At 41.9% G+C, this 23,137-nt stretch overlaps 2 protein-coding genes across 5 annotated transcripts in view; one reads left to right on the top strand and one right to left on the bottom strand.

Annotated features, from left to right (window-relative positions):
- The window catches only part of VPS35L (VPS35 endosomal protein sorting factor like), a 152,857-nt gene extending 139,357 nt beyond the window's left edge, over positions 1 to 13,500 (top strand). The window contains exons 29-31 of the mRNA XM_090279397.1: positions 4,829 to 4,947; positions 12,483 to 12,629; positions 12,996 to 13,500. Coding sequence (XP_090135523.1) covers positions 4,829 to 4,947; positions 12,483 to 12,629; positions 12,996 to 13,094 — 365 coding nt within the window. The 3' untranslated portion in view covers positions 13,095 to 13,500. The remainder of the gene's footprint in view (positions 1 to 4,828; positions 4,948 to 12,482; positions 12,630 to 12,995) is intronic.
- A 3,826-nt stretch (positions 13,501 to 17,326) lies between these two features.
- The window catches only part of KNOP1 (lysine rich nucleolar protein 1), a 34,490-nt gene continuing 28,679 nt past the window's right edge, over positions 17,327 to 23,137 (bottom strand). For 3 of the 4 annotated variants that reach the window (XM_090277795.1, XM_090277794.1, XM_090277793.1), the window contains 2 exons: positions 19,348 to 19,425; positions 17,327 to 17,897 (listed from right to left, as the gene is read on the bottom strand). In XM_090277795.1, the coding sequence (XP_090133921.1) occupies positions 17,586 to 17,897; positions 19,348 to 19,425 (390 nt within the window). In that variant the 3' untranslated portion in view covers positions 17,327 to 17,585. The remainder of the gene's footprint in view (positions 17,898 to 19,347; positions 19,426 to 23,137) is intronic. The other variant, XM_090277796.1, reaches the window with a different exon arrangement.

Here is a 23,137-nt window from a genome sequence, read left to right as displayed (position 1 = left end):
GCTCCTTCTAAATTGGATTCCTTAGGAAGAAACCTGAGGATCTGTATGTATAGCAAGCATCCAAGATTTGAAAATCAGATGAATTCAGAGAATCCCACTTTTGGGTTGGTGCTGTCTTTGGTGTTCTACAGAATAACATAGGATGGTGGTTAAGGGTACACATACATGAGTTTCATCCCACGCCTGTTGCTAACTAACCACAGTCTTAGGCAGGCCCCGGTCTGGGTATTTTTACCCATTACTTTTAGTGAGGCTTAGCAACTTCCTAGATCAGGTGCTCAGGAGGAGGAAGATGGCCTTGGGTGGCCCCCATGTACTATCAACCATTCTGAACTTGCTGTTATGAGTTTGGGAGCAGCTTCCTCATGTACTTTATATAACATGGGACAGTCCCAATTCCAGAACTCTGCCTTCTGAGCCTAAGTATCCTCTTGCTTAAATTCCAATTTTTGGTTTCAAGAAAAACAGCACTTTTGTTAAAAGTGCTCCAGTGAATAATTGTATACTTTAGGATTTAAGCAACTGTGTCTACATTTGGAAGTTTCAGGGAACAAATTTGCAGTGCTAAGGGATATGACCTTCTAGCATAACTGTCAGATGCTTTCTCTAGCTAGGATTTGGAGGCTGAGAATAAAGATATAAGTTAGGGAGTCTGGTTAATGTAGGTGATGATAGCTCCCACAACCTGAGCTCCTACTGCATGCTAGGCACCCAGGTGCCACACCAGACTCTAGGGACGTCTTCTTTTTAAAAATTCTCTCAGCATTGTGATGAAGACAGGCTTTCCTGTCCCCATTTTCCAGACCATCAAGAGGGAAATTCAGAAAGACAACATTGTTTACCATCCACATGGTTTTGAGGTCTCAGGGCTAGTTAGGGATTGAAGTGGAATTCATAACCAGAACTGGGGGACATATATTATACTGCCTCTTTGATTACAAAATAACAATGTTTTGATTAAGTATAACATAACATACATACCACAAACTATAAAGCTCTGTGAATTATCACAAAATGAACACACCCAGGTAACCACCACCCAGATCAAGAAACTGAATATTACTAGTTCCACAGAAGTGCCCCACTTGCTTCCTTCGAATCAGCACCACTACTTTCCTCTCTAAATGTACACCTTCCTCCTCACTTCCAGCATTACTAATTAGTTTGCCAGTCTTTTACATAAATGAACTCATTTAGCAAGCATTCTTTGGTGTCTGGCTTGTTTCACTTGGTATTATGTCTGTGAGAGTCTTCTGTGTTGGAACTGTAGTTCATACTTTTATCTTCTGTATATTATATTCCATTGTGTAACTGTACCAGATTTCATTCATTTCCTTGTGGATGAACATTTGCATGTTTCCAGTTGCAGTTCTGGTTTGTTATGAGTAGTGCTGCTATTAGCATTCCTGAATATGTAATTCTTTGTGTACATTTCTTTTGGGTATATCCTTAGGGGTGGAATTGTGGGCTCATAGGATTTACTTATGTTCAGCTTTGTCAGATACTACATCACTTTTCCAAAATGGTTATACCAGTTGACACTCCTACAGGGCATGAGTGAGAATTCCATTTGTTCCCCTTGGTATGGTGAGTGTTTGTCATTTTTGATATTCTAATGAATATAATTTGTATTTCTCTGATGGCTAATGAGGTTGAACATATTTTTCTGTATTTGCTGGGATGTCCTCTTTTGTGACGGGCATGTCGAGGACTCTAAACAGTAAAGTTTTAAGGACCAGTCACTGACATGGAAGTGGGTCTGTAAACCAAAGGCCCTGTCAGAGGACCAAGCTCACTCCTCTCTAGATAATCTTCTGTCTAAACCACACAGCCAGGGCAGACTATAGCAGCCAGAGTGCTAGCAAGGGAGCATGGCTAAGTTTGATAGTTAGGAATCTAGTTCCTGGCTTTAAGAGATGAAAACAAAGGAATGGGTTTTCTTTTCTTTCTTCTTGGCCCAGCTGTGTTTCCTCTGGATGCACAATTGTGACTAGATATTTGTGTTAGTAAGAGAGAGTCCCTTGGCTGTGGAGCCTTTCCAGAGATTGGGAATTCCGGTTTCCTGTTCCTTTCTTATTCTAGGCAGTCTTTTATACAACAAAGACACAAGTTAGGACTTTTGAAAAACTGGGTTCAGATATTTTTTGTATTTATGAAGGATAGTGTGGCTGCTGTCTTTCCAGATTAATAAAAAGAGTATATTTTGAAATGATCTAGAGCAAGTACTCCGGTACTTGCATGCAAGAGAGTGAGTGTGTTTGATGTGGAAAGGAAGAAGAGTACTATACACTGGCTATTTATTTACTGATTATGCAGATAGATATATTTAGTGGGAAGAGTACAGTCCAGGTTGCCTCTGAAGCCAGCATAGCCCCTTCACTACTCTACACCACCTGCCAGGCCCTTAAAGCATTCAGGATTGTGTCCCCAGGGACAGACAAATGCAAGATTGTGGGCTATTTTTAGTGGCCATTTGCCAGGGATATCATTTCTCCCCAGGTCTGGACTCCCAGGCTCACTCTACACTCTGGCCTTACCAGCTTTCTCCTAATTCTAAAAGTCACCCTTCCTCACCCTGTGCTCTTACCACCACCAAATATTAATGTAGACACTTCCCCACTCCTTACTCCTTTGTTTACTTTCTCTGGTAAATTCAGTGTGGATCTTGCTAATGCCAGAATTCCATCCCAATCCTAGATTGTAGTATCCTGTACCCCCTGTTTCATCCCCTCCTGACATTCACATGGTGTAGCAATTGCTCTTTGCTCATCTGCATCTCCTCAACAGACTGAGAGCTCTGGAAGGGCAGGGACCAGGTTGGCTTTGTTCCCCATTGGATCCCTAACCAGCTTGGCTGATTGGCCACAGGCCCTCTTAGATCTTCTTTCTTCGCCAGCTTGGGCTAATCAGAAGGAGAGTAGATTCCAACCAGAGTAAGACCGGGAATTTATGCCAGGAACAATTCTAGTCCTCAGCAGAGATGTGAGAAATTCCTTCACCAGCTGCAGTTTTGCCACAAAATCAGGTGGTGGATGGCTGAATCAAACTCTTTTGCTTTTTATAATAACTGCAATCCTCCTCATGGTGGAAAGTTGTGACAGATGCCAAAGTAGTCTTAGAAAGACTGGGGAAGACCTCTGTGGTCCAGGACCTTTTCCTACCAATCTGGTATTGGAGGAGTAATTGCAAAGCAAATAGCCTCGAAAGTATTTCCTGGAAGGGTCCCCACAGACAGACGCTTGAGAACTGGATCAAAGATTACTGACAGACAGATGCTGGGGATCATGGAGACTTAACTGTGCTCTTCACTTTCAGGCAGTACCTGTGTACCCTGCTTACAGATAGGGTGTATGTGTGTTTATGCTGTAGAAAGAGCAAGTGCGAGGGTGGGCCCAGAAGTATCATAATGTCATCAACTGCTGATTCTAGGGTGAGATGGTCTCCAGTGTACTGTTTCTCCAACTTTTCTATAGCCTTGATATTTATTTTTTAAAAAGTAAATGGTAGGCCAAGAAGAACACAGCAAATTATATTCCTGCAGATGAGCTAAACTGAACCTATTTTATTTTATTAAAAATGTTCCTAAACCACAAAGTAGATTATTGCCATTTGCTTGTGTTCATGTGTACTGGGCTACCCCCTCCTGAGGCACCAGCATAGCCTCTGATTTATCAGAAGCCACCACACTTGGGCCAATGGCCCATGTTTTAGGCCTCTGCCATATCAGAAGCCCCAAAGAGGTGCCACTATGCTTTCCCTCTCCTTGACCACATGGCACCTGCTGCTGTTGCTGCAAGGGTTTCCCTACACAGTTTGTTGGTTCTCCACTGAGAGCACTGCTTGTTCATTTCACATTGAAATACTGGTGCTCGACCATGTCCAAGTTGCAAATAAAGGAGGAGTAAGCTTACATAGGCATGGAGGGAAAGAGTAGACTCTGCAAGGCAGGATTGTGTTTTCATTATGGACCCTAAACTGCATAGCAGCTCTGCCCAGCCCCCGCCCCTAAAGAAAAGAAAGAAAACAACTGAAGTGTCAGAGCAGGGACCAGTTAAATACATACAATGGAATACTACTCAACTCTTACAAACCAAGCAGCAATTTGTATATGCTGATATGGAAATAGCTCCATGTATGTCAAGTGAAAAAAGCAAAGAGAAAAACAGCACCCTGTGTGTTCTCTCCTTTCTTACCCAGAGGTCAAGCTGTGTGTACAGTAAGGAGGGTGGTCCAACTCAGGCCGTTCTTGTCAGCTGGTTGTGTCCCAGGTAGTGGCTTTCACAGGAGATGCCCAAGCAGAGGCATTTTCAAAGCAATTCCAGTTCACCAGTAGGCATCCAGAACTTCAGGGTTGATCTGAGGGTGTTTGATGGGTGACAGGGAAGGCAGCTGGTTGCAGTGCTTTATAGCTTAGGCTTCAGAATGGGACTTCTTGGTTTTGGATACTAGCTGGGAGCACCTCTGAGCCTGTTTCCTCATCTGTCAAAGGGACATGTTAATATCTCTTTCCCATGCAGGTTATGAAGCCTCGTAGTAACATATTGAAAGTGTTTAGCCCAGTGCCTAGGACACGGGAAGCACTCTGTATTGGCCACTGCTCTGATGATCATCATGATTCTTGATGTCCCCTTCCATACCCTGGTCTCTGGCTCCATCTGTCCAGAAGACCAAGTATTTTCTCTGTGATTCAGAAGGCCCCAATCCCAGTGGGAAATTTTGGCCATTTCCACTTGCCCTGCTATATGCTGACACTGTGAGCCACAGGACTGCTTCTCCCTGGCCAGGATGGCCATAGTAATGTTAACTTTGCTCTGGTTTGTTCCATCAGTCGACTCCAACGACAGCCTCTATGGGGGAGATTCCAAGTTTCTGGCTGAAAACAAAAAGCTGTGTGAGACAGTAATGGCACAGGTCCTGGAGCATCTGAGGATCCTGGCCAAGGATGAGGTAGGTGCCCTCTGTCATCCCCCAACTGCTGCTCACTCACTCAGAATGCATGTGTGTCCATGGGTGGATGTCAGTTCATTCTGGAAAGGAAACTTGTGTGTGACTAATGTTTTTGTGTGCAGACTGTAGGTAGAGGGCTGTGTAGCCTTGGCTCCTGCTCTTCGCCTGCCAGCCAGGTTCCCCTATCCATCCGCTACATCCCTGTCTCCCAAGATTATAATGGAACTGAAAAATTTCTATTGTTCAGTGACATCATAACCATTATAATATTGTAGCACAATGCATCACTCACGTGTTTGTGGTGCTGCTGGTATAAACAGACCTACTGTGCTGCTAGTCATAAAAAGTACCTTCTCTAATTCAGGTATGTTTAGATTCATAAATAGTTACCATTTTGTTATAAGTGCCTGCAGTATTCACTGTACACGTTTGCAGCCCAGGACCACTAGGCTTGTACCATACAGGTGTGTGGTGGACTGTGACATCCAGATGTGTGTTAGTACACTGATGCTCACCAACAAAATTGCTTAATGATGTGTTTTTCAGAATGTATCCTCGGTTAAGACACATGATTGTCCCAGTTGTCTTCTCTCATTATGCTGACCATGGCTCCCATTTTTGCAGCTTCAGTGCAGTCATGTGGGTGACAGGTTAGCAAAGGTGCATGGTTGTTCAGACATTGTATTCAGGCTGATTCATGTAGTGTTCTCAAGGTGGGGGAGGTTGTAGTGCCTTACTTTTCAAAGCCAGATCCTGCCTTTTCTCTACGTCCTTCCTGTGGGTCTGCTGGTGCCTTTCATGTTGGTCCTGCTCTTCAGTGCTCTGAGCTGTCTGCTTGAAGCTCTGAGACAACCTGATGGTCCATTCCTGATCCCTTCCTGGCAGGCCCTTTTTCTCCCTTACTCTCCTCCCCCTCAGTTGCCTTTTCCAAACCTAAGATGGATTTCAGACTGTTTGGTTTCCAGTGGCCTTCCAGCCCTCCCCTTCCATGCTGAGCCCTCCACCCCTTCCAGTCCCCTTCCTGGAGTTGCTCTCATACCTAGGTTTTGCTCCCACACCCCACACCCCATCAAACATTTTGAAGGCAAAATAAGGTCAAACTGGATTTTAATTCTTTCTCATTTCCAGAACTGTATAAAATAGCACCATTGCCCTCAACTCCATTCCCACTTCACAAAAAAACCCTTAAGATTAGATAGTTGTGGGTGTACATGGTATGCATACATATACGCATATGTCCTGGGTTCCCATTTTCCCAGCAGTATTCAAGTGCTGGAGAGTGGGATTTTTTTTCTGAACTTCATCCCCTGGTAGCCTCTGCCAAAGTCAGGCTTTTGGGTTAGCAGTCCAAAGGGCAGAAGAAAAACAGAACCACTGCTTTCCAGGTCCTGAGTGCCACACAGCCCTCTCTCTAGGGAGGAAGGATATGTGGGTGTGTCCCACTGACCTTGGGACACTTAATGCATTGAGGGCACTCCACTTTCAGAAGAAGTGGAGCATTAGAACTCCAGTTTTCTTCAGGAACTGGTTTATCAAACTCTGAATATTAGAAGAGGGATCCTTTCCAACTAAAAGACCTTTTTCAAACACATGCAAACTCTCCATGAGGGTTAAAGGTCTAGCTTTTCTTTTTACATAGGTAGTTTTAGGAGAGACCTTTCTTCCTACAGGAGAAATGGAGTGTTCTTGACCTCAGCCTGCACTTGTTACACTAATTAGATTGCCTCTGCTTCCCACTGACATGGAAAATTCTTAGTGCCATTTCCCTGATTAAAAAAAAAAAAAATTAGCTCAGGTTCCAACCTCTAGCTGGGGACCTTGTAGAAAGAATAGGGCTTTGTGTTTGGCACTCAAGTTTTGCCACATGGTTTGAAAACACACTTTTCACTTATGCAACTGTCTGAATCTAATCAGAGGTGGCAGTGACAGCATAAAGGACCATACCCTAGGATCCTCAAGCTCACAAGATAAAGCCCAGAACCCCATAATTTGGAACTTTTTAATGTAACATTAGTCTCCTTCTCTTGGGGGAGGAGGCATTGATGGTGGTACAGACTCTGAAACAATTCTAAAAGTATATCAAAGCTAGAATGTTTCTGAAGACCATCTGAACTTGCATAAATGCCAGGGATGTTCACTGAAAATGTCTGTTCATGTATGCACATTTAGTAGAAAAATATGAGTGAACTAATAAGATGAATAGGCTGTCATCCTTCACTGAACAGTATGTGAAATTCACAGGTGATACAGCATGGGGGTGGGGGGCTTCAGAGGTAAAGTTCTGTGGAGTCTGTTGTCCTAGAAGACCTGGTTAGATTTCTCTCCACTCAGTGGGGAGCAGAGCTTTGTGCTATTGGAAAACCCCAGTGCTGATGCTGGTTCCAAGTGTCTCTCAGCACTGTCACACCCCTCCTTCCAAAATTGTCCTCTGGATCCACATAAAGGAGCCAGCCCTGTTTTAATCACAAGCTTTATTAAGTTGTTTTCTGGGGTATGGTGAAGCTGGGAACCATGCCAGGTCCTTAGGATGAAAAGCATGAAAAGCACCTTTTTTTAAAAAGTCTGTTTTATTGATTATGCTGTTACAGTTGTCCCAATTTCTTTTCCCTTTGCTCTCCTCTGCGCAGTATCCCCTTTCCCTCCAGCAACCCTTCCCCCACTTAGTTCATGTACATGGGTCGTGCATATAAGTTCTTTGACTTCGCCCTTTCCTACATTATTATTAACTTCCCCCCGTCTATTTTATACCTACTAATTATGCTTCTTAACCCCTGTACCATTTCCCCATTCTCTCTCTTCCCCCTCCCAGCTGATAACCCTCCAGATGATCCCCATACCTATGATTGCTGTTCCCAACCAGCAAACACTGGTTGTTTGCTTAGTTTGTTTTTCTTTTTCTTTTTTTTAGGTTCTTTTGTTAATAGTTATGAGTTTGTTGTCATTTTAATGTTCATAGTTTTGATCTTGTTTTTCTTAAATTAGGCCCTTTAACATTTCATATAATAAGGTCTTGATGTTGATGAACTCCTTTAGCTTTACCCTGTCTGGGAAGCTCTTTATTTGCCCTTCCATTCTAAATGATACCTTTGCTGGATAGAGTAATCTTGGTTGTAGGTCCTTGCTTTTCATCACATTGAATACTTCTTGCCAATCCCTTCTTGCCTGCAAAGTTTCTTTTGAGAAATCAGCTGATAGTCTAATGGGAACTCCTTTGTAGGTAGCTCTCTTTTTTTCTCCTGCTGCTTTTAAGATCCTCTCTTTATCTTTAACCTTTGGCATTTTAATTATTGTGCATCTTGATGTGGTCCTTTTGGGGTCTAGTTTGTTTGAGACTGTCAAATTTGGGGAGTTTTCCTTCATTGTTTTTTCACATAAGTTTTCAATTACTTGCTCTTCCTCTTCTCCTTCTGGCACCCCTATGATTCAGATTTTGGCACATTTAAAGTTCTCCCAGAGGTTCCTAAGCCTCTTCTCATTTTTATCAATTCTTATTTCTTCATTCTGTACTGGTTGACTGTTTATTTCTTCCTTATATTCCAAATCATTGATTTGAACCCCGGTTTCCTTCCCTTCACCATTGGTTTCTTGTGGATTTTTGTTCATTTAGTATAGCCTTTACATCTTCCCTTCTGTGTTTGCCATACTCAAGCATATCTATCAAGTACATGGGCATTTTATCACCAATGTTTTGAACTCTGCATGTGTTAAGTTGACTTCCTCATCATCTGTGAGGTTGGCTATCTCCTTGTTACTTAGTTCACCCACTGGAACCCCTTTTGGGGGCCATACTTCTCTGTTTCCTCAACTTGATAGGCTCCTATGTTTGCCTCTGTCTTAGGTAGAGCTGTCACACCTATTAGGTTGTAAGGGACAGAGCGTTAGGTATTTGTCAGTATGGGGTGACCTATTTCACCATTTTGTCGCACTGTATGGGGTGAGGGGTCTGACAGGGAACCATGCCACTTGCTCTGCACTTTCCTCCTTTCCAGGCACTTCACTTCCTGTATGGGATTGCGACCTCTCTAGCTGTTGTCCTGGCTGTGGTTCCCAGAGTGGGTGGGTTTGTGGATGGTATAAGACCATGGTGGCCTCTAAACAAATGGACTCTGCTCAGAGATGGGCATTTTCTTCCACCACCCAACCCCCACTGGTTTTCACAGGCAGAAGCAATGAGGCTTTATTTTCCCTGGAGCTGGAACCATATGCTGTGTAGTCTGGTGTGGTGCTGGGAGCATGCCCCAGGTATCCCTTCTGACTTTTATAATATAAGACTATGCTTTCTGCTGGCCAGCCACAGCTGCTATTGCTGCCACTGCTGCCCCCATCACCTCCACACCACATCCTCTCAGCCCTGGCTCCACCCCTCCTACCTGTCAGGATGAGTATTTCTTTATTTCTTTGTTTGCTGGACTTCATACAGCTCAGTTTTCTGGATCTTCTTGTTGTCTCCTGTTTTGAGGTAGTTGTATTCCTTCTTAGCTGTGGAGGGAGATGCAGTGTGTCTACCTACCAATTATGACTGGAAGTCTGCAGCTCTTTTCTATATAAAGCCTCAGTAGAGAGAGGAAGGGGCTCGGGATCCTGATTTGGTTCTCATATTGTGATTATAGTTCTGGGTCTTTGCATATTGGTTGGCATGCCTTTTCATGCCTCAGACCCGCCTCTGATGATTTCATTTTTAATGGGCTATGCATTTAAGACACATGTGAACTGGGCTTTCTAGGGTAAAACGCTTATTGAGAAGATACGGAATGGAGAAATAATTGAGATTGTTTTCCTTGTTTGACTCTTTAAAAGTCTCTCCCATTTCAGTGCAATATAGATGAAGGGCCTCTCTCAGGAGGAGGCTCTTTCATTGGCTTTGAAATATAATTTATTTTTTAGCTTGGTCCTCTTGATCCAAGTACAAAATAGGGCCCTTCATGGTCTCCAGATGGTAGACAATGGCCAGTTTAAAAGGTGAGCAGAATGGGTTGGAACCTACAATGCTGATCTCTTCCCAGATTCTAAATTGGGACAGAACTGTACTGATTAAACAAAGAGCCTGGAGCGGGCAGTTGCCAGTCAGTTTGTGAATCTGTGCCAGGTAGATGCCTTAGAGCTTGTGACTGTCACCTGTTTCAGGCCACTTCCAAGGCTGTCTCAATTTAGGGGAGGCCTGAGTCTCTTCATAGGCACTTAGCCACCCTCACTCAGCTGTGCTCAAAGTTGCTTATTGTGTTATTTTCTCCACTAAAACACTATTACATATATTTTAATTTATTTTTCAAGTGGAATTGACATACAATTCTATGTTTCAACTGTACATCATAATGATGATCTCTGATGGTAGTAAGTCTAGTACCCACCTGAATCATAGTTATTGCAATATTATTGACTATATTCCCTATGCTATACTTGACATCCCACAACTATTTTGTAACTACAAATTTGTACTTCTTAATCCATTCACCTTTTTAACCCAGCCCCTCTCCCATCTGTTTGTTCTCTGTATAGGTCTTTTTCTGTTCTGTTTGTTCCTTTTTTAGATTTCACATATAAGAAATTATATGGTGTTTCTTTTTCTGACTTATTTCACTCAACATAATACCCTCCAGGTCCATCCATGTTGTCACAAATGTTAAGGTTTCATTCTTTTTTATGGCTGGGTAATATTCCATTTTATTTATGTACCACCTCTTTATCCACTTGTGTATTGATAGGCACTTAGGTTGCTTCCCTATTTGGCTATCGTGAATAATGCTGCAGTGAACATAGGGGTGAATGTATCTTTTTAAATTAGTGTTATTTCCTTGGATAAATACCCAGTAGTAGGTTAGCTGGATCATATGGTAGTTCTATTAATTTTCTGAGGAACCTCTATACTCCGTTCCATAGTCGCTGCACCAGTTAAGAAATCCCCCTTCACATCCTCACCAACATTTGATTGTTGATTTATTGATGATAGTCACTGACAGGTATGAGGTGATACACCTTTTTGATTTTAATTTGCATTTTTCTGATTATTAGCGATGTTGAGCATCTTTTCATGAGTCTGTTGGCCATCTGGATGTCCTCTAGAGCAGTGATGCCCAACCTTTTTGGCACTATGGATCGGTTTTGTGGAAGACAGGATGGGGGGTAAAGGGCAGGCAGAGCTAAGGCAAGTTTTGCTTGTGGCTCGGTTCCTGACAGGCTGTGGACCGGTACTGGTACACGGCCCTGGGGTTGGGGGACTCCTGCTCTAGAGAAATGCCTGTTTTGGTGTTAAGTAGTATTGAGTTCTTTAAAAACTTTGGATATCAACCCCTTATTGAATGTATCATTGGAAAACATCTTCTCCCATTCAATAGGTTGTCTTTTGGTTTTGTTGATGGTTTCCTTTGCTTTGCAAAAACTTTTTAGTTTGATGTAGTCCCATTTATTTTTCTTGTTTCCCTTGCCAAAGGAGACCTATCCATAAAAAGAAATATTACTTAGAGCAATATCAAAGAATTTATTGCATATATTTTCTTCTAAGTTTTATGATTTCAGGTCTTGTATTTCTTTAATCCACTTGGAGTTTATTCTTGTATATGGTGTAAGAAAGTAGTCTTTTTTAATGTATCTGCCCAGTTTTCGAAATACCATTTATTGAAGACAGTCTTTACCCCAGTGTATGTTCTTACTTCCTTTGTCATATATTAATTGACCGTTATAGGCATAAGTTTATTTTTGACCTATTCTGTTCCATTAATCTAGGTGCCTTTCTTTATTGGCAGTACCATGCTGTTTTGATTACTATAGCCTTGTAGTGTAATTTGATATTAGGTAATGTGACACTTCCAACTTTGTTCTTTCTCAAGATTGCTGTGGCTATTTGGTGTCTTGGAGTCCCATATAAATTTTAGGATTATTTGTTCTAGTACTGTGAATAATGCCATTGATATTTTGATAGGGATTGCTTTGAATTTGTAGATTGCTTTGGGTAGTATGGACATTTTAATGATATTCATTCTTCCTGCATGGTATAGCTTTCTATTTATTTGGGTATTAAACTTCTTTCCTATAAGTTGACATAGGTCTTACAGTTTTCTGAGTACATGTCTTTCATCTCCCTGGTTAAACTTATTCATAGGTATCTTACTTTTTTTATGCAAATTTTGTATCCTACTTCTTTATTGAATTCATTTATCAGCTCTAATAGTTTTTTGGTGGAATCTTTAGGGTTCTCTGTATATAGATAGTATCATGTCATTTGTAAATAATAGTTTTACTTTTCCAAAGCCAAAGGGCTTTACCAGCATCATCTCATTTGATTGTCACTCTGTTAGCTGGTATTACTCTCCTACAGATGCAGAAGCTGGGACTCAGGGAGGTTAAATAGTTTGCCCTCCAAAAGATCGGTGGTAGAGTTGGCCTTTGAATTCAGGCCAGCATTTTAACCACTGGGCCCAGCCCAGTGCCAGACAGTAACCTCTTTTCTGTTTCATGTCCTGAAGCGCCAGCTTGTTGGGTCTTTCCTTCTTTAACAGTGTCTAAGCCCTTGGGGATTTGTAACCTTTCTTCTGTTTCAGGCCCTGAAGCGCCAGAGCTTGTTGGGTCTTTCCTTCTTTAACAGTATCTTGGCCCATGGGGACCTACGCAATAACAGGCTCAACCAGCTGTCTGTCAACCTGTGGCACCTGGCACAGAGGAATGGCTATGTGGACACCAGGACCATGGTGAGACACTCAAGAGGGCCCCTCTCCAAGCCCCTGAAGCACAGGTTATATGGAGCTACACAAGCCCACTGGACAGAGCACAACTGTTGTAAAGACAGCATCAGGGCCTGGCAATCAAACATCCCTAATTTCCCCCTTCTAGAAAGGCACCAGGCTCACATCCAAATTTGATTTTAAGGGCAATTTGTAATCTAAGATGTTTTATTTAAAGATTATGCTTGTTTCTCCCCCTCCCTTATCCTCCAAAGACTTTACCTGTTCTCTGCTAAGAAAAAAGTAGGCCACTTCTATTGGCTCATTTGTTGTAGCCTTGGACTCCAAGGATAGAGAACTATGAACCAGGTGGGTCATTCTTTTTCCTCCTAGGTCAAAACTCTGGAATACATCAAGAAGCAAAGCAAACAACCAGATATGGGTCATCTGACCGAGCTGGCCCTCAGGCTTCCTTTGCAAACAAGGACCTGACCCTGGGGCCCATCCCCAAGGCCTGCACTCAGGGGAACTGGTGCCAAATCCAGAAAGACCTGTTGTTTTTTTTTTTTTTTTAAACATATATAGGATTTGTTTAACCTTTGGCTTCTACCCAGATTATTCTGACAGTGAAGAAGTGGAACCGTAAGAGCATTAAAATCCAATCTTGTTCACTGAGCAACAGAATACAAGTATCATCTTTCTTTCTGGTAGGTGTCTTTTATTTTTAAGTGGAAAAAGAACTGCAGTTTCCTCTAATTTGAGTCTGGAATTAAATGCTGCTTAAACCACCTTGGAGTGGTTTAGCAGATGGCTCAATTAAGTTCTTTTTCTATCAAAAATCAGCTTTTGATTGAACTTAGAACATATTCTTTAATGGAATAAACCTCCTGAAGGAATATTTATGGTCATGGCTGTTCATTTAATTATTTCTGATTCTCCTCTTGCAGAAGAAAGATAATGTGTCTAAATATATTGCCTGGTTTGCTTTGTAGCCATAATTCTAAATAGCATGTGATTTTGTCTACTTTTTACCACCAGTATGCCATCTGAGTCTTGTATTACCACTGATGAGCTTCCACTGACATTTTATTTTAAATCAATAAGAGAATATTGAAAAGCCATCCAAGTTGTAGGTTAGAAGTACCCCAAACTACTGTGTTGTTGAAAGGTATTCACGGGACATAGATGACATTAGTCTCTACCCTATGAAATGCACAATTATAATTCATACAGCTAATTATTAAAAGTGGCTAAGATAATTTAAAAAATGTAGATAAACTAATGTTTTAACCAAATAATTTACTGCCAAGAATGTACTATAGATTTTTTTTTTCTGGCCAACTTAATCCTGACATACCCCCACCTCCAAGGAATTCTGTTAAAAAAAAAAAAGGTCTACACTAAAGAAAAGCAGGTACTGAAGAATGCCCCTTCACAGAACAAAACATGCAGAAATTCAGAGAGCATGGTGACATTGCCCAAATATTCCTAGGTAGTCTTTATTTTACAAATTTCCAATACTACTTTTACTACGTGATACTATTTAAATAAAACAATCAGCAAATTCACAAATTATGTGCCTTAAAAAGTCATTTCTTCTACTTGGAGGCTGTACAGATTAGACAGCATTAGTTCCCAAGCTAGTTGTTGAAAAGTGGCCTCAGAGCAGGGCCTAGTGGACTAAGGCAGAAACAGCAGTAATCACCCTAAGGAAGAGTGGCTAAGAATCTTGAGGTTTTGGAGACAGCTGGATAAGAGCAACTGTAAGGAAGGAAGGACCTTACCATAGAAGGAGGGTTAGTGAGATATCCTCGAAGGAAAAACAGCCAACAAGTTTGAGAAAAGGGCTTTTAAATATTCAACTAAGACCATGGCCAGGCTACCTCCCCTTCTTCCCTAGATTCTGAGCAAAAGTCCAAAACCTCCTTGTTCTAATGGAGACAGGCGGTATCTACTCAGAATCAAGACATGAAGAACATGGAAATCACCAAAAAAATTTGTAATTTGAGGAGGATAGTGGGCAAGAGGGGCAGGGGTGGCTGAAGCCAATGTATTTTAATTTACAAAAGACAGGATCCCAGCTAATACCAAGTCAGACAAGAAGTCCACCCAAAACCACAAACTACCATAACACATAGACGTATTCATGTAAGCAACAAGCTGTCTACACAGACAAGGTTAAATTAAATCTGGGGACACAGTGACATCTTGTTATCTTGGTTGCCCAACCTTTCTGGCTAGACTTTGCATAAGGCACAGAATTCAATAAACCTTCCTCTGAGCAAGTAGGCCCCTTCAGCCAGTGGTGATACAGTGAATTCAAAAGTCGAATCCTATTAGACTATATTAACCAGTAGGACATGAAGGCCTGGCCATCACACCCTAATGAGAGGTATTGTGGGGACAAGACAGTGGACAATCCATCATCTTCTCTCCAGAATCACCCAAGAGATGGCTACCACAATCATGCATGAGCTGAGGCAGGCCCAAAGCAGTGTGATCTCTTGGCAAGATAAAAACTTAGAGCCGTCAGTTGGTTTCCTTTTACACCAGCTGTCTCCAACTTCGTTGGCACCAGGGACCAGGTTCGTGGAATGGGGGGTGGGGATGGTTTTGGGATGATTCAAGGGCATTACATTCAAGCTCACTTCCTGCTGTACAACCTGGTTCCTAACAGGCCCGAGGCCAGTACCAGTCCACAGACCGGAGGTTGGGACCCGTCTTACATGAAACAAAATCCTGTCGAGCTGATCAAGGCAAGGGGATTTAGTCCCATCAAAGGAAAAGGTGTCCAGGAGGAGTTAACTCCAATGCAAACCTCACATTCTAGGCATTTGGATAGCCTCTTCCATTATGTATGAAAGGCCAAATTCAGGTCCTTGGGGAAGTGGCTCACCTGAGTCATTGCTAGTGCAGATTAGCAGGACTCCTGGCCTGGCTAATGCTTGCTGGTTGGTGTCTATGCAGGACTGCCTCACCTCTGCCCATGCCTGTTTCGCAAGCATCTGCTCCTCACTCTAGCTGACTGGCCTGAGGAGAATCTTCCACATGTCAGGAGCTGGTTCAGAAATGGGCACAAGTTCTGATGAATGAAATGTCTCTTTAGGGGCTTCTGGAAGTGTCCGTGAGCTACAGGGTTTTTCTTCCTCTGGAATGTACTAGTGTGCCTTGATAACCTGCCTTTACTGCTATAACCATCTCTCCCTAGCCTTATGAAGCCACCACTGGATGGAGCAGAAAGGAAAACAATGTTTTCTTGATGAGCTACTGGATCAACCCTCAACATCAGGACTTCCTGCCATCTAAGGCCTGTCTGTAGGAGGCATTCAGGCCAAGTGATGTAAAAATGTCCCTATGAGAACCTGTATTTTGGGAGGCAAAATGCTAGGTGAATGGAGAGAAGGTGGTCACATGTCACTTGGGTTACTGTACCTAGAGCTCTGTGAGGCTGGCTCTAGAGCTCAGCCTTGGGAACATTGTCTTTACAGCTGATGAGGTAACTTCCAGGGTCATCCCCACATGTGTGTGACTCCTAGCATTTGATCTCTACCAAGTCATCTGGGACTCCTTACTCATGATGGAAAAAAATATAACAAATACATCCCTGGGAATTTGCTGTTGGTTCCTGGATTAACTGCTCTCAAAAATGCCTTGTTCAGAATTCAGTTAAAGCAAAAACAGTTAAGTCCAGACTCAGCACTAGGGTTGGAAAGCAGGCAGCTGGAAAAGACAAGATTGGTTTTGAAACATATTTGCCAGCAAGATTCCTCAGCCATACCTGCTTGGTGGTAATTCAAGATGCTTACTTGCCTGCAGTTACTCCAGGAGGGGAAAGGAAAATGAGCTGCTTGTTTCCATTTATCACTAATTTCACTTTTTGAGACTTCTGTAACAGACTTCTTTCTGTTCCTTCAATCAGAAGGCCTTTTAATATCCAGTGAGTATTCTGGGAGAAATTCCAAGAGGGGGACATTTATAGTAGTGAATAGTGATGTACGGCTTGAGGTATAAAAGTACAACACTTGGCATTTATTGAATGAGTGATCCTGGGCAATGTTATTACTTCATCCTTGAACCTCAGTTTCCTCATCTATAAGATGGGGATAATAATAGCACCTATTTCATAGTTAAGAAAATTAAATACATTAATGCAAGTAAGACACATTAGTATGTGCCTGGCATGTACTAAGTACTCAACAAATATTTATATGAGGGACAGCCCCCACCCCCACCAAAAAAATGAATTATCTTATGGAGGGTGGGTCCCTTATAGTACCGGCTTCCCCCATTAGGTGAGTGTTCTAGGAACCCATCTGTATCAGTGTACCAGCTGACATTGTGAAAGGCTACACTTGGCTTCAATGGGTTTTTTCTTTTAAGACGCTTTCAACACACTTGCCCATTTCATGATGGGTGTTTTATGAGTGCCCACAATACATTGGGTGTTCAGTTTTTGACCAAAATGGCATGACCCCATGCTCCACCCACCCTGTTCACCAGATCTCACCCTGTGTAACTTTCATTTCCTTGGATGAAAAAGGTCCTCAAAAGGGAAATGTTTTGCTGATTGTAGAAAAGGTGAAACAAACAAAAAATTATGACAAGCACTAGAAGGCATCAAAATCGATGCATTCAGAAACTGTTTTGAGCAGTGGAAAAAACACCTTGATAGGTGTATCACATCAAATGGAGAGTACTTTGAAGGTGACTGAAGTTTAAACATGTGAGAATACACAATTTTTTATAAATCCATTTTTTTTGTGGGTCCTCCCTCATACATGATGTCTTCAAATGGGGATGGAAGGCTTAACACAGAAAACAATGGTTTTTAGCCACTCACATGTTCTCTTGGCTCCTGAAACATGAGCTGCCCCCATCCCTTTATCTTTGTAGGAGTTCAATTTGAGACAGCTATCAAAAGGCTTTCATCTACATAACTGAATAATAAAATCAATTTGGATTGGGGAGACAAGACAGTAGAGTTTAATCTTCAAACTTGACTGACTTGGAAGCATTCCTGTCAATATAAAAGATCTTATTTGGGGTTGTAGAGAAGCCAAGGCCAGTGCCCCAGCTGTACTTCCAGCTCATGGCCCGGTTGTAGTCCTGCTGCAGGCTCTGATGCAGGGTATTGGCTGCTTTCCTACTGAGTGCCATGTTGGGCCTTCCAGTTGTGTCAGGGGTGTGGCTGAATGAAGGGGACAGATTTTTAAAGCTGCCCATAAATTTGAGAAATTTCAGTTTCTGTTCCTCGTTTTCAAAACCAGCTGTATCCCACTGGCCAAACTGAGTTCCCTGTGTTCAAGAGAAAAAAGGTGTTATTTTCCTCATTTCCAAAGCCCTTTCCTTTCCCCAACCCCAGTAGCACAGGAAGTATCTAGCTGATTAAATGCTTACTATGTAATAGGCACAGTGCTCATGAACACGTCATTCTTCTTCATTCTAACAAGAGCCCTATGAGGAGTACAAGGGGAACCGCCCCCCCAAAAATAGCAAAATTATATTCTGGAGGGTGGGCCCCTTGTAGTACAGGCTTTACCCGCTAGGTGAGTGTTCTAGGAACCCATCTGTATCACTGTACCAGCTGGCGTTGTTATGAGAAACTGTGCTCAGCTTTAGTGATTTTTTTTTTTTTTTTGAAGGCTTAACGCATTTGCCCATTTCATGATGGGTGATTTATGAGTGCACCTGCCCACATCACACTGAGTGTTCAGCAGTTTTTGACCAAAACAGCATGATTCCCCCCAACCATGTCCCACCCTCCCTACTCCCCCAATCTTACCCTGAGCAACTTTGTTTCCCCGAATGAATGAAATCCTCAAAGGCAAACATTTTGCCAGTGTGGAAGAGGTGAGACAAAAAATGGCAGAGGCCCTAAAAGGCACTGAAATCAATGAGTTCAAAAACTTCTTGAGCAGTGGAAAAAATGTCTCCAATAGGTGACTGAAGTTTAAACATGTAAGAATAAATACATAATTTTTTATGAATTCCAGTTTGGGGCAGGTTCCTCCTTTGTACTATTATTACTCTCATTTTACTGATAAGGAATGGAGGTCTGCAGCTTAATAAGACACAAGCCTAATTAGTGACCCCCACTAGAATATCATCAAGTCTGGCCAATACCAGAGTACACCTTTTACATGCTGAGCTGTCTCTCTGCTTCCCTCTAACTCATGGCCAATAGCATAGCACACCTCACCTTACCTCCAACCCACCTCACTTCACCAGCTGGCAACCCATCAGTTAACCTAGGTTTGTCAGTTGAAGGTGGAGGAGGGCAAGTGGCGATTTGAAATGCATTTCTCTTCCAAGAAGCATTGCATTTTATAGCAGGAAGGGAGTGGAAGCCCAGAAAAGTAAAAGGTCACACAGCCAAGTTGGAGGCTGAGCCAGACCAGGACCTTAGGGTTCCTGATTACTGTTCAGAGCATTCTACCACCTGTGCATGAATCACTCATGTTCAAGAAAATGGAAGAAAGCCCCTCAGAACAATGGCCTAAGAAAAGTCCCTCTTCCAGTGTCTGTGGGAGAGGCAAGAAACCCAGCTCCCCAAGAAGACTATGACTGAAGTCATGCAGACCACGATCAAGGAAAGAAATGAACTCAGGACAAGTTCTGTGGGGGAGGGGGCCAGCTGGTGGGCTGAAGCAGTCTCTCCTGTCACTGAGCTCCTTATGCTCCAGGAGAATGGGAGGACTCAGGACACTGAGCACATGACCTCAAAGACCTCTGGCATCAAACTTACTGTCCACTTCTGGATTTCAGAGGCTTTTGTTTTGCCTGACTCACGATCAATCTCTTCTTGCAAAGCCTTTCGTCTCACCTGAGAAACAGAGAGGAAAGAAAAAAAATGAGACAGAATTTTCCTTTGAGCTTAAAACCCAGAACAAAGATGGGGCAGAGGGACTAGAAGGTGACAGGAGAGCAGCCTTACTCTTCTGCAACCTGGGGCAGGCATTTGTCTAAAGTGGCCTCTAAGCATCTTGAAGGCTGCGATCGCTTGGCTTAAAAAATGCTTAGCCATTCATTAAGAATATTTTCAAGGGGTAGGTCCAAGACAGTGGCATAGGAGGATGCTGAGTTTGCCCCCTCCCAAGAACACAGAGAATATACACCTATACTTAGAGCAGTTCCTCCTGAGAAACAGCTGAGGGCCAACTGAACAGCTTCTGCATAACAAGAGAGAGAAAGACCCCACAGAGAATGCTGGGGAACTGTGAAAGCTCTCTGGGAGCTGAGGGAACTCTCCAGGACAGGAGGAACCAGTGAGTACCACTGTTTATGTTTCCCTTACACTTGGGTAGTGGAAGAAACTCCATCCAGGTCCTTGGTCCACCTGCAGGGCATCAGTAGTGCAAACCCAGCCACACCTCTCCCCATCTCCTCCAGCAGGAACAGGAGGATGCCATAATTTGCATACAAGTGGCCCCACCACCTAGAGATTGGTCCAGTAGTTGCATGCAGAGCTCCCCTGCCTGGAGAAAGTGCAGGGACAGTAAAATTCAGCAGTATTTGCTCACAGAGCTGCCCCGCCTGCATAAAGTATAGAACTAGTAGTGTGCTGCTGTTTGAGAACACAGGGCTGCCCTGCCTGGAGACAGTATGGAACCAGCTGAGTGCTACAGTGTATGCACACAGGCTGCCCTGTCCAGAGAAAGTGCAAAACTAGTAGGGTGCTGCCATGTGCACACCCAGTTTGTGCAATACACAACTGAAGCATCAGGGAGCAGCATATGCATACCAGGTAGCCCCACCCAGCTCACAAGGGCAAAGAAGCAGACACACACCAGGGAGCTCCATCAGGAACTCACATCTTTTGGTCAGGCAGTACACCAGGCACTGCGTATACCCAACCTGATTACAACCAGCCTGCCAAAACAACCCAGCACATAGTCTACACAGCGGCCACTTTTCAAGATTGGAAGAGAGAGCTATTTCATCCAACTCATAGGAATAAACACTAAGTCCAACAAAATGGGGAGACAGAAAATATGCCGCAAATGAAAACTATATAATGAAATGGAGACAAATAATTTACCTGATAATTCAAAGAACTGGTCATAAGGATGTTCAACAAACTTTAGAATAGAGGAACTCAGAGAGCAGTTCAAGAAATACTTAAAAAAAGAGAGAGAGAGAGATTAATACAATAATTGAAATGAATAATACATTAGAGGGAATTGGAAGCTCATTAGTTAATATAGAAGAATGGATCAGCAACCTAGAAGACTGACTAGTGGAAATAACTCAATCAGAACAACAAAATGAAAAAAGAATTTTAATATGCCCCGGTGGGTAGCTTAGTTGGTTAGAGTCGTCCTGATACACCAAGGTTGAGGGTTCAATCTGTGGTCGAGGCACATAAAAGAAGCAATAAATAAGTGGAACAACAAACTGATGTTTCTGTTTCTCTCTTTCCCCCTTCCCTCCTCCTCTTCCCCTTCTCTCTCTAAAATCAATTTTTAAAAATTTAAACAAAATATAATAAAGAATTTTAAAAAATGAGAATAGTATAAAGGACCTCTGGGACAACATCAAACACTTTAATATTCACATCTTAGGGATTACAGAAGGAGTGAGAAAGGGGCAGAAAACATTTGAAAACATAATGGCTGAAAACTTTCCTAATCGATGGAAGGAAAGGGACATCCAGAACCACAAAGCAGAGTTCCAAACAAGATGAACCCAAAGAGGCCCACTCCAAGGTATTTTGTAATTAAAATGATAAAAGTTAAGGAATGAAAGAAAATCTTGGAGGCAGCAAGAAGGAAATAGTAGTCACAAAAAAATACCAACTGATTTCCCAGCAGCAACTTTACAGGCTAGAAGGAACTAGCAGGAAATATTTAAAGTGTAGAAAGAAAGGAATATATACACCTAGAATACTATGCTAGGAAGATTATCATTCAGAGCTGAGTTTCCCAGACAAGCAAAAACCAACACTAAACCAGCTTTAAAAGAAATATTAAAGGGTCTTCTCTAAAGATTTTATTTATTTTTTAGAGAGGGGAAGAGAGGGAGAAAGAAAGGAAGAGAAATATCAATGTGAGAGAAAAACATTTATCGGTTGCTTCTCACATGCACCCTGACTGGGATCAGACCTGCAACTTTAGGCATATGCCCTTACCTCGGTTTGAACCAGCAACCTTTTTCCTTGTGGGATGACGCCCAGTCAACTGAGCCACACTGGTCAGGGTAAAGGGTCTTCTTTATGCAGATATGAAAAGGCCATAACCAGAAATAAGAAAATACAGGAAAGAAAATCTCATTGCTAAAGACAAATAATAAATACAGTGAATCAACCACTTAAAAGTAAATATGAAAATTCAAAGACAAAAGTAGTAAAATTATGCACAAAAACATAAAACATGATTAAAACAAAGATTAGAGGGGGGACTAAAAGTGTAGTGCTTTTAGAATGTGTCTGCACTTAAAAGCCTATCAGCTTAAAATGATTGCTATAGATAGATGGGCATATATATATATATATATATATATATATATATATATATATATATATGGAAAAAGGTACACACACACACACACACACTCACACACACACACACACACACACACGTATATTACCTCATGGTAACCACAAACCAAAAACCTGCAAAAATACTAAAAAAAAGAAAAAGAAAGGAACCCAAACACTTAAGTAAACCATCAAATTAAAGGAGATTAAGAGAAGAAAAAAACCAGAGAACAACCAAAACAACCAAAAACAATTAACAAAATGGCAATAGGCACATACCTATAAATAATTAAGTGTAAATGGACTAAATGTTCCAGTCAAAAGACAAGGTGGCACAATGGGTTAAAATGAAAAAAGATCCATCTGTATGTCAACTGAAAGAGATTTACTTTAGATCAAAAGACACACACAGACTGAAAGTGGAGGTATGGAAAAAGATATTCCATACAAGTAGAAATGAAAAGAAAACTGGGGTACTGATACACATATCACACAAAATTGACTTTAAGACAAAGAATGTAAAAAAGACAAAGAAGGACATTACATAATGATAAACGGGTCAATCCAAGAAGAGGATATAACAATTGTAAATATCTAAGAACCCAATATAGGAGCACCTAAGTATATAAAGCAAATATTAATGGACATAAAAGCAGTAATTAACAGTAATACTGTAATAGTTGGGGACCTAATACCCCTACTTACCTCAGTGGGTAGATCATCCAGACAAAAAATAAATAAGGACAAAAAATAAATAAGGAAATAATGGCCTTAAATGCCTTTCAGACCAGATCAAGTTAATAGACATTTATAGAACATTTAGTCCCCAAACAGCAGATTACACTTTTTCTCAAGTGTATATGGAACATTTTCCAGGACACAGCACATATTAGGCCACAAAACAAGTCTCAATAAATTCAAGAAGACTGTAATTATCTCAAGCATATTCTTACCACAATGGCACAAAACCAGAAATCAAATGCATGAAGAAAACTGAAAAAACACAAATACGTGGAGGTTAAACAACATGCTACCAAACACCCAATGGATCAAAGAGGAA

The sequence above is a fragment of the Furipterus horrens genome, unplaced genomic scaffold, assembly GCF_987537825.1.
Source record: "Furipterus horrens unplaced genomic scaffold, mFurHor1.1.pri manual_scaffold_5, whole genome shotgun sequence".
Taxonomy (NCBI): Eukaryota; Metazoa; Chordata; class Mammalia; order Chiroptera; family Furipteridae; genus Furipterus; species Furipterus horrens.
Note: the sequence above shows the minus strand (reverse complement) of the source record. Positions and strands in the feature narration are given on the sequence as shown.